General features: G+C 34.5%; 1 protein-coding gene across 1 annotated transcript in view; it reads left to right on the forward strand.

The window, feature by feature from the left end:
- sei (potassium voltage-gated channel seizure) overlaps positions 1-13,601 on the forward strand; it is a 104,321-nt gene that overhangs the window by 72,811 nt on the left and 17,909 nt on the right. The window contains exons 6-13 of the mRNA XM_088271397.1: positions 6,278-6,432; positions 8,346-8,590; positions 8,675-8,793; positions 9,041-9,231; positions 9,334-9,476; positions 10,677-10,870; positions 12,083-12,181; positions 12,960-13,101. Coding sequence (XP_088127523.1) covers positions 6,278-6,432; positions 8,346-8,590; positions 8,675-8,793; positions 9,041-9,231; positions 9,334-9,476; positions 10,677-10,870; positions 12,083-12,181; positions 12,960-13,101 — 1,288 coding nt within the window. The remainder of the gene's footprint in view (positions 1-6,277; positions 6,433-8,345; positions 8,591-8,674; positions 8,794-9,040; positions 9,232-9,333; positions 9,477-10,676; positions 10,871-12,082; positions 12,182-12,959; positions 13,102-13,601) is intronic.

The following is a 13,601-nucleotide window of genomic DNA, read 5'->3' on the forward strand; positions in this document are numbered from 1 at the left end:
GTTTTTATATACTTAAATGATCGGGCGATACTAGAATTGACTTATCACTTTAAGTGGATTTATGTATCAACTTGTCAGTTTATTCGTATAAATTACTTTAAACTTTCACCAAGAAATTCTATTATTGCACTCTACCAAAATTTTACACATAGTCCATATTCAATTATATCTTTACGATGTTCTGTTTGGTTTTCACTGATCTTTTTGCATTAGCTTTGCTTTCTGTCATACTGCTAATATAAAAATAAAACTAAGCTTATTTTAGATACTTTAGATTTAAGCATTTTTACAGCTTAGGTAAATAATAAATGGTGTTTATGATAATACTGGCCACTGGTAAATAAACAATATATTTACAATATGAATAGAGCCTACGGAAGTCACGAACAAAATATAATTACTTTATTTTGTTGAAACATTCTGTTAAAATATATCGTTACAAAGAATATAGATATGTTTATTGATTTTTTTTAATATTACTTACTCCCTATATTTCCAAAAGGCCTAAATGCGCTTAAGTTAAGTAAAACATTTTAATTTATAGAATATTTAGGTAGGTATGTTCATCGTGCGAATTAAGTAAATAATGTAGGAAAATAATAATTTAAATCGTAGCATGATACGAAACATTACTTATTAACTTTTGTAGCAAGTTGGAAATTTTAATCTCGTATTTATACTAACTAGGTAAGATCCATTGTGAATTTTCTTGTAACCTAACGCTTATTAGTTCAAGATTTAGTCGCCTATTTAAATATGACATTTGTTGTTAATGTTTATCAAGTTCATGTCTTCTTGTAATGTAGTTTTCATGTTTGTAGGTAGGTACTTTGGATCAGTTATTAACATTTAGATAATTTAGGTACTTACCTGCATACGAATGTGTCAAACAAGTTATTTTTCAAGAAAAATTAAGGTGTTGATATTCTTATACGAATAAGCCTTCGGTTATTTTTAATCGATTAGAATAGTTGGGTAAAAACCGATAATGAAACAAAATAAAATCACACGCTTTGGTTTAATGCAAAAATTAAATGTATAAAGCTAAAAACAAATATTTTACATTTTAAAATCAAAATCAACGTACTATTCTATTAGTTGCGCTCATTTCAATGGGCTGTTGTCTTGTACGGGTGGTCTCAAACGCTTTTTCTGCCCTTTATCCGCATCTAATGGTGCACTGGGTACCGAATCGCATTGACGTGGTGTTACTATGATAGTTGACTCCAAGAAGGCGCGTAAATCGGCCCAACGCACCAAATTCAGTAAATATTTTAATGAGATATTTAACGACATAAGTGGAGGAACATAGGTTGAAGGACGTAACTGCTATTTAAGAAAGCAAATTAGGAGACATAGTGGGTAATAAAATTTAAAAAAGTAAGCCTGGGCTCAGGCCTAGGGTACCCGGGGTTGAATAGCCGGATTCGTAAAATCTTTTGTTATACAAGCTTCGAACCCCTTAGAGAAATAACATAAAATAGGACATCTCAAATTGTTTTTACAGCATCTGCATTGTCATTGATAAAAAAATTGTCATTAGAATCACAAATCCATTAGAATCATAAATCGTGTTTCGATTGCGCGAAAATAAATTAGATTCTTCTACAATGTACTGTGCGTATAATTTAACCAATACCTTTTTGTAACCCTTATCCGCACCTAGTAGTGCACAGGATATGACACAAGTCCTGCGCTTCTGATTTATATTAAAAACATATCTATGTGAAAAACATGTTTATATTTATTTTACCTCCCTGATAATCGACCCTGGGTCCTCTGGCACGATTTTTAGACTATGGAGGAGGACAGACATTATTATTTCTACATACCTTAGGTTTTATAAAGACTTGCGAACAAAAAAACTACATAACTGTTTGTTATAAAAACTCACCTTTAACTCAGATGGTAAAAACCGAACGTCTTTTGTGCAGCATATTGTTCACACCTGATTTTTAGGGACACAAAATGTATATTTATTTTTCTTTTATGTATACAATGCATATATTTTTTAAATAATGTAATTGAAAAATATCACTTGATTCTCATCAAAATTTTTCAATTCGATTATCATGGTTTTTGTTTTTGATTACATTTTAATGTTTAACTGTGGATCACTAGTATTCTACACAAAAAAGATTCATCTTTGATGCGTCTTTACTTGATATCTCTGGATTACCCGTAATAAATAAGAAGCGAGTTACATATGCTAAAATTGTTTTTTTTTCCTTGTCAATCCGGTTGAGAAAGACATAAAATATGTCATTTATGTACGATAATTTGAAATTGTATGACAGTGCCCATTTACTTGAATGCATTCGACCCACTTTTATCATATTTTTACCAATATGAAAATATGTTGACAAATACATAAAAAACTAATGACATCATTGCGATCACAGCTTAGCACAATAGGTTGGATATAACATAAATTTTCTTTATTCGAATAATGTTGTTACATGTACTGAGCACAGAACACTTAAACATTAGATATTTCACAGCCATAGTAGCAATTATCTTTAATATTTTTCACTAAGATTCACCAATCACCTATTCTTAAGTCTATAATCATTTCTTGGTGTTTATTTCAATAATCGAGATAAACATATTGCTGGAAAAAAATACGCTTTCATTTTTTAAATTTTCTATTTTTTCATACCTACCGATATTTAAAAAATAAATGCAGTTAGCGCTCTTGATTCCCATAAAACTGCGCTTCTATTTTTATTAGGTAGTTCACAAATAGGATGACCGATGGCCAGCTTTCAGTGCTTCAGGTTTGGTAATATGTAGTTTCCGAGAGCTACGCTTGTTTGATAAAAATGTCTAAAGCTGATATAGAAATACAAAAAATAAGATAATATACAAACCCTTATCCGCACCCCAATGGTGCATAGGGCACTGCATCATATAAACGCAGTGTTATCTTGATCGTTAATACATGAAGAAAAGGTGATCAGCTCTCCGCTTCAGGTTACCAGTCCAGGGTAATATTGAATAAATATTACAGTGAAAAAATCACTCATATTTATTTTACCTCCCTTTGGAATCGAACCCGGGACCTCCAGAACGGTAGCCGAGCGTGCTGACCATTACACTACGGAAGCGGGCAAAATACATATTAAGAAAATATCTTTTGTAATTGACGCAAATTTTGCGAATGAAAATCAACACAAAGGCGAAAGAAAAAAACCTTCTTAATCCCCTATTGGCACCCGGTGGTGCCTAGGGCTCCACGCGGTGTTAACTTGATGCGTAATTATATAATGGTTAGTATGACCAGTTCTGTGCCTCAGATTCGGATGAAATATATTTGAAGGGAAATATTGCATGTATGCGAAGAAGTAGAGGGTGGAGGAAGTTACCGCTACATGGGAGAGGGAGAGGGAGAGGGAAAGGGAAAGGGAACGGAAAAGGAATAGTAAATGGGAAAAGGTGACTTAGCAGAAATGGCTAGGGGATCCACTCGTACATGCTTAGTAAGGCCCCTGCTGATGTGTGAGACTTCCTTGAAGATAAATTGAACACCGTAGGATCAAACCACGCACGTCACAAAACCAGGAGATAGTAAAACAAAATACTTAATTTACATATCCAAAAACGCAACTTGTTTTTCCTACTAGATTTATAGGCCATTGGTTTTTTTTAAATCCCACAGCTGCAAGCTGTGGGAAATTAAAAACGAGGAGCTTAAATATTGAATTAAAAAAATGGATATATGTAAATTGTTATTGTCCCAAAGTCTTCAATTACTCTGCACAGATACGGTTTAAGCGCCATAGTCTTCCTAAATACTCGTATTATATGCACAATGAAGAAATCATTCGTTTATTGATTTTCTTATTAGAACTCTCAAATTAAGCCAAATTAATATTTTGAAGTGGGTATTATTATTTTTTTTATAAATTATATTAAAGTAACAGATGAAAGGGTTTAAAACTTCGAGCGAGTAGCAATAATGGAACTAGTGTAAGATAGTTTGACTGACATAAACTAAAAAGGAGTCTTGCCTTGCATAACTAGTTAAAATGACCTATATTTGCCGATATACCAATTTTTCCGTTGGTTTTTTCCAAATATTTAAAATAAAAAATCAATCAAAGTTTTTTTTTAACCAGACAAAAGGAATTAAAATAAATCTATTTAAGGCAGCACCAAACTTCTTCATTAAGTTTTACAGAAATTGGCAGATAAAATTAGTATTCTTAACGCCAACTGCTACTACCACTATGTAGAATGTTCTTCAATTTGCAATCCTTTGACGTTGAAAATCTATTAAAAGTTCACGCGAAGTTTTCTAATAAAGAGGGGAAAATAAATGACAATAACCAAAGTTGAAGTTTTCTAAAACTTTGTCCTTCTAGAATCAATATTTTCGGACTGACATCTACGGTAAAAGGAAATTGAAGGAGGAATGTTAATAAATTGTGTATCGAACCATCTACAAGTGGTCGTCTTTTTACAACGTTAAACTTAAATGCCGATAAACTTGTGTATTAGATATTTCTACACTGCTAAATACAAAATAGCAAGTCGATAGCTACGAGGGTGTGTGTGCATGTAAATATTCCAAGTTATAAAATTGTAATGCATAACTTGAAGGTGCGATCACCGAAGCGTCGTTTCGGTTACCTTGACCAAAGTTAGCGAACCAAAATGACCAATCTTATAATTCAATTCTCAACCTCGAGTGTCGTCATTTTATAGGTTGACCAGTTAGTATTGAGAGACGAACACTATGAAAAATGACAGATTTTTTCATCGCAATTTGATTAAACCGTGATGAAACTAGAACCATTTCAAAGTATTAAATGTCTATATTAGGTTAAAATCGTTAAAAACAATAAAAGATGTATTAAAAAAGAACTCCACCGACAAGACACACAAGGTGGCTTGGCTTGGTGGGTGGGTATCTGCAAAAAAAAGTTCTAAATATGTAATTAATTGTGATTTAAATAAATGTATACAAATAATAAAAAAAATCTGAATTTATAGAATGAGATACAAAAGAATTGTTATTAGAAAAACCACTTAAAACAGCGTAGATAATAATCGCGTTTTAATTATTTTTACCCCTCGAGGAAATGCAAATAATCAAACTGCATACTATTCGCAAAGTGCTCATTCTAGGAAGGTCATTAGACATATGATATTTCTCAATGCTCCCGGTTCTTGGACCACAGTTATTATCAGTTTCTCGAGCCTCTTCTCATTCTTCCTGGCAATGTACCCAAAGCTCCGTAGAGCTTGAAACAATCAAGACACCGGACTCTACCTATACTGAGAAAAACTGATGGTATAAGTGAAAAGTATCTTCAAAGTTACGCGGTCTTCTTCATTGTACTGTCCAAAATGATGCTGTTGAGTTCCTACTGTAATATAAGCGAGGTTTTTAAGCGACCAGGTGTAGAGCCTGTGAAGAGATTGCATGTTCCGGAAAACGATTGTTCGTTCTTATGACGGGTGAAAACATGTACCTACCATATGTATGGAGACTTGGAATTTATTTAAATAAAATCGATAAAATGAATAATGAATTGTACGAATCGACAGGGCGACAAATACTCAGTTTATATAACTTGTCAGTATAAGTACTTGTAAAGTCATAAAAAACAAGGGAAACATGAAATCCTATTCGTTTTCAACTCGACACAGGACTGTAATTTTACGGAAATAATACCCATTTCGATGTCACATTTTCATGTATACATAAATTAAACATTTCAAGCGTTAATATTCGGAAGTAATTAAAAATCAAAACTTTATTAAAAACAGCACTCAGGAAAAATTAATATTGATATTTTCTTTCTTAAAAATATATTTGTTACAGAATATGTTAAATAAATATTTTTTTTTAAACTTAAAATAAAAAGTGTACCAAAAATATTTCGACTTGCAATAAATTAAAGAAAACTGATAGATTAAGGTAAATACACGTGATTCAGGGGCGTCATAGCAGAGGGCAGAGTTGGCCGATAGAGTCCTCGCAATTTAACATTAAAATTAAACGTAACAGAAAGATTACACTATCTCCATTTTTAGATCAACATTATTTGTGTTTTCGTTCGTTTGGTCCTTAGTGTAGTTTGAAGCCGCTCGGTACTAATATTTAGTATAAATAGTGGCCTGTTTGCCCCCTGGGCCATGACGCCCCTGACTGTTGCGACTGCCCGTGAACGGGGATCGGTCCGGAGTAGGAATAGGGAGGTCGGGAGGTCGGGAGGTCGGGAGACCGGGAGCCGTGGTGTGCAAGCGTGCCGACTCTGGACTGTTTCAGACGACCACCCTGATCGGGTTGCTGAAGACAGCGCGCCTGCTGCGGCTGGTGCGCGTGGCGAGGAAGATCGACCGCTACTCCGAGTACGGCACGGCCGTGCTGCTGCTGCTCATGGCCACCTTCGTGCTCATCGCGCACTGGCTGGCCTGCATCTGGTGAGCCCCCAATACCTAAGCTCCTTACAATTACTCATTCGCAAATCTTCTGTTCAACTGTTCCTATGTAATAGGTATGTCCTTTTGTTTTAATTATAATCGATAATTTTAGCATTGTTTTAAACGGTGTCAAGCACGACTGAAACGGAAAATAAATTAGTGACAAATAATCCGTTATTTTAACCCCCTGGGACCTTATACATATACCCAAACACTCTAATCACTACACTATGCATAATAATTTATTAACAGTAGGATTAACTCGTCATTTTTCATAAAAATCAATTAAGGAAATGTTCCTGAAAATTAACGAGATACTAAGAAAAATATTTTAAAAAATCAAATATGTATAATATGAAAGAAATCCAAAGAAACGTTAAGTATAAGTACACCATGTTCGAGTGCGGAATATTTCTAAAATGGTACGTATGGGAGGGGTTAGGTGGCTCATTTTTATTAATGTTATGAGTTCCTTTTTGCAATCAAAATAAGTTTTTTTTTATATCTTCAGCTAGCGAAAATGACTCGGAATGAGTTTAAATGCTCTTTTGTATTTATTATCTTATCGCTAAAAAACATGAAAATTGCACGTAATATATTTAATATTTAATATTGTAATATTTTGGTGTAATTTATGTTCGTCTATTCCTTACTAATTAAAAAATAATACTACTTTTATTACTCACTATTATAATGTATTATTTTTTTAAAGAATATATAGGACCTAAACTTTAGATGTAAACTTTGTTTTTTCTTCTTCTCATTTATTCAGATCGATAATTTGATAAATTTACAAAACTTCGAGCCATTTTCGCTAACTAAAGATGATTTTTTTAAATAACTGGATAATTTTTTGCCTTTTTGCTTTTATTGTAGCATTAAAGAACTCTATGATAGATCAATATATTTAAAAAATTGATTCAGTGTGAATAGTATGAAGAGCCTTATAGTAAAGGAGATTTAAAGTAGGTACCTAAAAGGCATTTTCAATTTATGCATATTTTAAGTAATTTAATGATATCATATATAATACGGAACAAAATCCTAGATACAACAGAAGTCTACAATTTACTACACAAGTACACATAAGTGGGGGAGCGAAAATATAAAATAGTATATAACTCGTGTTCTACGGATTAATTCGTCATTTTGTGTGTGAAACATGTTCAAGGAGTGTAAATTGTAATTTGATGAAATCGAAGATCTATTTTTTGTTTGTTTATTAAAGTAATAAATTAAAAATATATCATATTTAAAATCACAAAAGTATTTTATCCAAAGGTAAAATTATGCCGGTAGTGAATTAATTGCCTTTCCTTAACTGCACCAAGTAGTAATGAATTATTATTAATGGTAAATTATATAACAATAATTCCTTACTACTTTTACGGTAAAGTAAGCGGTAAGCTGCGTAAGTTTTAAGTTTCACATGACAACATTAAAACAGACTTATTGCAAAAGTTCATTACTGGCCTAATATTATATACACGCAAGATATGTATTATAGGTAGATACTAGATACATACATGTTTATGTATTATATTAATAGCATTTTTGTAAAGAAATATGTGAATATTGATATATATTCATATGAATTCGTTATGTGTCTGATGTGGTAATAGCATCCACTGTGGGTCTAATCCTCTTAGTGTTCCCTTTAATCCTGGTATTAAATTATAGGATTAAGAGCTATTTGTAGGAATGCGCTGTTTTTAGTCATATTAAGTAAGGAGTTGGCGCAGATCCAAACAGTTCTTTCCTTAATGCGAAGATATAGATTAAATTTAGCCGCGGCTCTCGATACGAGTATTAATAGTTCGGGTCTGGTTAAATGTAACCGGAGTGTGTTTACGAGTGGGTGGTAATGTGAAGTCGGAGCGGCGTGGCGCGTGTACAATGTCGGGTTGATGCAGGTACGCCATCGGCAACTTCGAGCGGCCGCAGCTGACGTCGCGCATCGGCTGGCTGGACAGCCTGGCGCGGGACATGGACATGGAGTACTACCCCAACATGACGGGCGGCGGGCCCACCATCCGCTCGCGCTACATCACCGCGCTCTACTTCACCTGCACCTCGCTCACCAGCGTGGGCTTCGGCAACGTGGCGCCCAACACGGACGCCGAGAAGGGCTTCACGGTCTTCGTCATGCTCGTGGGCTGTGAGTGCGCTCTACTACTCTCCGACCTCGCTACTCTACTGCTAACTCTACTGCTACTCTATAATCCTTACGCTCCTATTCCAGCCCTCATGTACGCCAGCATCTTCGGCAACGTATCGGCCATCATCCAGCGCCTGTACTCCGGCACCGCTCGCTACCACACGCAGATACTGCGAGTCAGGGAGTTCATTAGGTTCCACCAGGTACAGTCTTAATAAATCCCCATCATTTATAATACCTATCATTAACTAAACCACACCGTACATCCGATATTATCAAACTGTTACAATTATATGTAATGGAGGATTATAATTAAATGCTATTATAATCTCCAATAACTTCATTTATCTTAGTATAACTTAATCAAAGTGTGGACCAGTTTAGGAGTAAATAGATTCTCCTATTATATTGGGGACAATATTGTACATATATTGTGATGTCGATTTGCAGATACCCAATCCCCTGCGCCAGCGGCTAGAAGAGTACTTCCAGCACGCGTGGGCGTACACTAACGGCATCGACACCAGCAGCGTGCTCAAGGGGTTCCCCGAGTGCCTGCAAGCGGACATCTGTCTCCACCTCAACAGGAACCTCCTCACCAAGTGCTCGGCCTTCGAAGGAGCCAGCGCTGGTTGCTTACGGTGAGTATTTCTCCGTTCTCCCGTCACGCTCGTCATGGTATGTATCGCTGATGTCCTGTACTATACTAATCGTGTGATATCACTCGGTGCTTTATGTTTCAGAGCTTTATCGTTAAGATTTCGCACAACACACGCTCCTCCGGGGGAGACTTTAGTTCACCGGGGAGACGCTCTCGCTTCCCTCTACTTCATAGCGAGAGGATCCATAGAAATAGTTCGGGACGATATTGTTATGGCAATATTAGGTATGTTTCAAAACACATCTTTACTTGTCTAACCCTATCACCGCAATACGTATAACCCTTTATCTACCAGGAATTTTTGGGTTACTATGCAAGAAATATCGCGATTTCGGCATAAATAATTCAAAATTAAAATGTGTTGGATAATTTATAAACCCTCTGTGCCATTGTTGAAACAAAATTATTTTTAGATTTTAATTAACTAAATGTATGCAGCCTTATACAAAATCTACTAAAATGACATGTTTAATAAAATGGGTAATTACTACAAACGAAAGATTTTTATTGCGCATCCCTCTCACTCTCCGACTCGACGCGACGCAAACAAGTGGCCGGACCCATTACGGCGGGCGCCGAGATCAACATTGTATTATGTAGTTAACTAAGGATATTTCTCATCGGAATTAGGTATTATAACCAATAAACTAAAACATTCTCTACTAAACTAAAAATCATTACGATGTCAATACATCAGAGAAAATGTTATTTAAATTTCGAGTACTGTACTCGGCTGTCCAAACTTAAAACACAGTAAAGGACATTTTTTGTAGTACGTTTTTTTTGCATTTTTGGACTAAGTAGATTCTACTTAGTCCAAAAATTAAAAAAAAACGTACTTCAAAAAAAATGTCCCTTACTGTGTCTTAAGTTTGGACAGCCGTACTGTCATAAACTGCGCGCAAGTATGCGCAGTGAGCGTTACCAAGTGTCACAGAGAGCGCTAACCGTGGGTAAAGATTTATATCTGAAACATTTATATCTGTATGTAAAAGTTTACTTTGATGAAAGCAAAATTATCTTTTGAACGCTTAACGGATTCTATTTAGAATCATATTGCAAGACTTATTGCTTATTTATTAATACCAGAAAAGAATCCAACGTAATTATCCAACAGTTGCGCAATAATTCAGAAATGAGTGAAATATAAAAATTAACAAATAATGTTTACTATATAATAGTAATTAATATCAATGGAGTGATCAGCATGAAGAATATTGTTTTTAAATTGAAAAATATTACCAAAAAGATGTTTCGAGTAAAAATATTACTTTTTTATTTGCGTAATTCTTTAACTATTCTATGGATGAGTAAAAACCTGTCTAAAATTACGTAAATCAATTATTAGTATTATTCTGTGTTCTCATACAAAAGTAATTGAAATTAATATTACTATTAACGAGCGGACCTCTGTAAACGTTTCAGGGAAAGACGATATTTTCGGTGAGAATCCGTGTATGCATCCCAGCATGGGGAGGTCGGCGTGTCGCGTGCGAGCGCTCACGTACTGCGACCTGCACAGGGTGCTGAGGGATGACCTTACCGACGTGCTGCAGCTGTACCCGGAGTTCTGTCACCACTTCTCCATAAACTTGGAGCTGTCTTACGATCTCAGAGATGTAAGTCATATTTCATTTGGTTAACCAAAAAATAAACAAAATTTTCAGTATGCACGATCCCCGCACACTTATACTGGATTTAACCGTCGAGGAATCGTCTTCGAGATTTTAGATAGCTTTGGAGATAAGCTTTCGTTTACATAAAAATAAACTTCCAAATAATTTCACCAGATGCTCACGAATTAGAGCTCACATGCGGTTTCTTCTTTGTCACGCGAAATATGAACAAGTGTCAAAAAATCAAAACTAGTATGGATGTGATCATGGCGGAATAGCTAATATTACTTCCCTTTAAAAATATATCTTTCGGTTGAGATATCGTTATAAATCTTGAAAAATAAAATTATTTTCAAAGTTTGAGTTTTGTTAAATTTCGTAACTGTTTAATGTAACATGATCCATGTAAATGACATTTAAAAGAAAATAATAATTGATAGTTGAAAAATAAAATGTTTATGTAGCATCATAAATCTACAAACAGTGTGCATACTTAACAACTGTATACTTAACAAATAAATAAACAGCGGCATGTTTTACAGTGTTGAAAAAAGCTAAATCAATATACAAATTGGCCATTTCTCGAAACATCAGATAAATACTTTAATTGTAGGATCGAAGAAAATATATTTAGAATAATAATGATTTGATTATATGCGCTTTAATTAGTAGTAACATAATAAATTTGATCACTAAATTCTTTTTGAAAAATTGTGTAGAATTTTCTAGCAGAAGTGTGTGATTAAACTAAATGTATATTGCACTCAATATCTGACATATAAATGAGTTTTTACATACATCAGTGTTCTCAAGTTTGAATGGGAAAAAACATTATTTAATGTAATTAAGATCTAACAATTTTTTTTTAAAAACTTACAACTCACACCACTAACTTATTGCATTTTGTTAAAGATTAGCCAAGTATAGTAGTTATGCCAAATTGAAAATATCTACATCTTCTTCTGACCGTTTACACACCCAATTATGGCACTGTATTAGATTTGCACAATGTTAACTTAATAATTAATTACACAAAGGCAAAGTGATAAGTCCCGCTCTTCAGATACCAGTTTAGGGTAATGTGGAGTAAGTGTTTTATATATTCATTTTGATCCCATGGGAATTGAAGCAGAGGCCCTCTTGCACGGTACGCAGGCCGACAAGATCCTATACATGTAAGTTGAGATGTTATCTCATGACCGTGTCTCATCACAGGACACTCAACCCGGAGTGATCACCCGACCCAGAAGGGTACGAGCTCCGAAGGAAGGAAGGCCGGCAGCCAGTAGAGGAGATAGTTTAGCAGATAGACAGGTATTCATTCATCACTTTTTTACTTAAATTAAGTTTACGTATTGTTTTTCGATTGTTGTGCGGTTTATATCTTCCTTCTAATAATGGCTATGCCGGTTGGAAGAGCTTCTGCTATCCCAAACAATATCGCTTCAAACATCGATGAGTTCCATGTCTCCAAAGGAGTTTGTGGAAGCCATAGTAATAATATGGGCCGCAATCTTATTTTTTTGTCAAGTTGCGCTATATTTGTAGATTTTCTATCAGCCAGCAAGTCAAATTATGTGAAGCAAATCTCTCCTGACCTCAGTTTGCAACTGAGGTCAGGAGAGCATTTTTAACCAAAGTAACCCATTGCATTTTTAAAATGTAATGTGACTTTAATCGTTGATTACATGATACAAGGTTCTACACTACATGTTTCAAATAAAAGTATGCAGTAAAAGCTTGTTGACGGGAAAAACAAATTTATTGAAGTGTACCATAATTGTAAAAATATATAAGAGTCTAAAAAAACAAATGTGGTCATTATTCTTGGTTATAACACAAAACAAAAGAAATAACATAATACATTTTTCATTTATTGTAACTGCAGATAGTTGGTAGAATTCCATTTTTTAAATGTTAGATAAAGGTTAATTTAAGGTGTTTGATACTGTCTTAATAAGACGAAACGCAGCATACATATGTGTAAATTAAAGTAGAATTCAATCCAAAAACCTTGTTTAAGTTTGGATATATTCCCCAATAATTATACCTTTTGTTTTGTGTTAATAACCTCTATTACAATATTTTGCAGGATTCCAACAGCAGTGACGAGTCAGAATCGGGGAGGGGAATCCTGGAGTTCTGTCCCGACAAGGCGGGGCAGGATGTGACTCCCATGAACTTGCAGTTTGGGCAGGACAAGCAGCGCAGCACGACGCTTCAGTCCATCACGGGTAACTCCGCATTTCCCCAACCGACAACTGCCACAGCTTGCATCACAACCCCTACTCTGTGATGTTAGCCAATCTACATTTTCAACCGCAGCAACTATTTTGGATTTCATTCACATCATTTTTGAAGTGGTCAAAACTGTTTCATTACTTTAAAAAAAATTGTTGTCCGCATTTCTCAGGGTTTAATAAATGCATATTAAATTTTTTTTTATTTCTGCTTTCTCGTTTTTTGCAGAAACCTGACTATTTAAGTGGCACAGATATCTTATCAATTTGTCAATGAGTATTTTTTTTTACTTAATTATAATTATTTTTTTGAAATATTCACATAAACTAGCTAAACAAAAATGTATTTGACGCTCTTCAAAGTTATTTTGAATAAAATCCCAAAATTCTTGCTAGTAATTTGAAAATATAGACTGGAGCTTTTTATATATATATATACATAATAATATTTTAACGACTTTATAATTGATTTATTTTGTTGTCCCCATAATTTC

Source organism: Brachycentrus maculatus, unplaced genomic scaffold, assembly GCF_059751285.1.
Source record: "Brachycentrus maculatus isolate JH-2025_06_01 unplaced genomic scaffold, ASM5975128v1 h1tg000440l, whole genome shotgun sequence".
Taxonomy (NCBI): Eukaryota; Metazoa; Arthropoda; class Insecta; order Trichoptera; family Brachycentridae; genus Brachycentrus; species Brachycentrus maculatus.